Source organism: Haliotis rufescens, unplaced genomic scaffold, assembly GCF_023055435.1.
Source record: "Haliotis rufescens isolate VD_foot unplaced genomic scaffold, xgHalRufe1.0.p SCAF_6, whole genome shotgun sequence".
Lineage (NCBI taxonomy): Eukaryota > Metazoa > Mollusca > Gastropoda > Lepetellida > Haliotidae > Haliotis > Haliotis rufescens.
The window spans coordinates 44,798,997-44,800,716 of record NW_025964334.1 but is presented as its reverse complement, the minus strand read 5'-3'; the positions used below and the strand labels follow the sequence as shown (position 1 = coordinate 44,800,716).

Here is a 1,720-nt window from a genome sequence, read left to right as displayed (position 1 = left end):
TGTGTTCCTCAGTGTGTCCCCTGTGTCTGTCCCTGTGTTTCCTTTGCGTGTTCCTCGGTGTGTCCCCTGTGTCTGCTTCAGTGTGTGACCTAGTGTGTTCCTCAGTGTGCCACCTATGTCTGCCTCAGTGTCCCCCTGTGTCTGTACCAGTGTTTTCCTTTCCGTGTTCCTCGATGTGCCCTCTTTGTCTGCTCCAGTGTGTTCCTCAGTGTGTCCCCTGTGTCTGCCCGAGTGTTTTCCTTAGCGTGATCCTCAGTGTGTCCCCTTTGTCTGCTTCAGTGTGTGACCTAGTGTGTTCCTGAATGTGCCACCTATGTCTGCCTCAGTTTGTCCCCTGTGTCTGAACCAGTGTGTTTCCCAATGTGTTCCTCAGTGTGAACCCTGTGTCTGCCTCAATGTGCCCCTGTGTCTGCTCCAGTGTGTCCCCTGTGTCTGCCTCAGTGTGTCCCCGGTGTCTGCCTCAGTGTGTCCCAGGTGTCTGCCTCAGTGTGTCCCAGGTGTCTGCCTCAGTGTGTCCCAGGTGTCTGCCTCGGTGTGTTCCCTTTGTCTGCCTCGGTGTGTCCCAGGTGTCTGCCTCAGTGTGTCCCCTTTGTCTGCCTCAGTGTGTCCCCGGTGTCTGCCTCAGTGTGTCCCAGGTGTCTGCCTCAGTGTGCCCCCTTTGTCTGCCTCGGTGTGTCCCCTTGGTCTGCCTCAGTGTGTCCCAGGTGTCTGCCTCAGTGTGTCCCCTTTGTCTGCCTCAGTGTGTCCCCGGTGTCTGCCTCAGTGTGTCCCAGGTGTCTGCCTCAGTGTGTCCCCTTTGTCTGCCTCGGTGTGTCCCAGGTGTCTGCCTCAGTGTGTCCCCTGTGTCTGCCTCGGTGTGTCCCCTGTGTCTGCCTCAGTGTGTCCCAGGTGTCTGCCTCGGTGTGTCCCCTTTGTCTGCCTCGGTGTGTCCCAGGTGTCTGCCTCAGTGTGTCCCCTTTGTCTGCCTCAGTGTGTCCCCGGTGTCTGCCTCAGTGTGTCCCAGGTGTCTGCCTCAGTGTGCCCCCTTTGTCTGCCTCGGTGTGTCCCCTTGGTCTGCCTCAGTGTGTCCCAGGTGTCTGCCTCAGTGTGTCCCCGGTGTCTGCCTCAGTGTGTCCCCGGTGTCTGCCTCAGTGTGTCCCAGGTGTCTGCCTCAGTGTGTCCCCTGTGTCTGCCTCGGTGTGTCCCCTTGGTCTGCCTCAGTGTGTCCCCTTTCTCTGCCTCGGTGTGTCCCCTGTGTCTGCCTCAGTGTGTCCCAGGTGTCTGCCTCGGTGTGTCCCCTTTGTCTGCCTCGGTGTGTCCCAGGTGTCTGCCTCAGTGTGTCCCCTTTGTCTGCCTCAGTGTGTCCCCGGTGTCTGCCTCAGTGTGTCCCAGGTGTCTGCCTCAGTGTGATCCTGAGTGTGTCCCCTGTGTCTCCTCCAGTGTGTGACCCAGTGTGTTCCTCAGTGTGTCCCGTGTCTGCCCCAGTGTTTTCCTTAGCGTGATCCTGAGTGTGTCCCCTGTGTCTCCTCCAGTGTGTGACCCAGTGTGTTCCTCAGTGTGTCCCGTGTCTGCCCCAGTGTTTTCCTTAGCGTGATCCTGAGTGTGTCCCCTGTGTCTCCTCCAGTGTGTGACCCAGTGTGTTCCTCAGTGTGTCCCGTGTCTGCCCCAGTGTTTTCTTTAGCGTGATCCTGAGTGTGTCCCCTGTGTCTGCCTCAGTGTGTCCCCTGTGTCTGCCTCAGTG

General features: G+C 58.8%; 1 protein-coding gene across 1 annotated transcript; it reads left to right on the top strand.

Annotated features, from left to right (window-relative positions):
* Positions 1 to 313: 313 nt before the first annotated feature.
* LOC124142977 (keratin-associated protein 10-5-like) lies at positions 314 to 1,426 on the top strand. Its single transcript, XM_046511754.2, has one exon. It carries the CDS (start codon positions 314 to 316, stop codon positions 1,424 to 1,426), a length of 1,113 nt encoding a protein of 370 aa, XP_046367710.2.
* Positions 1,427 to 1,720: the final 294 nt, after the last annotated feature.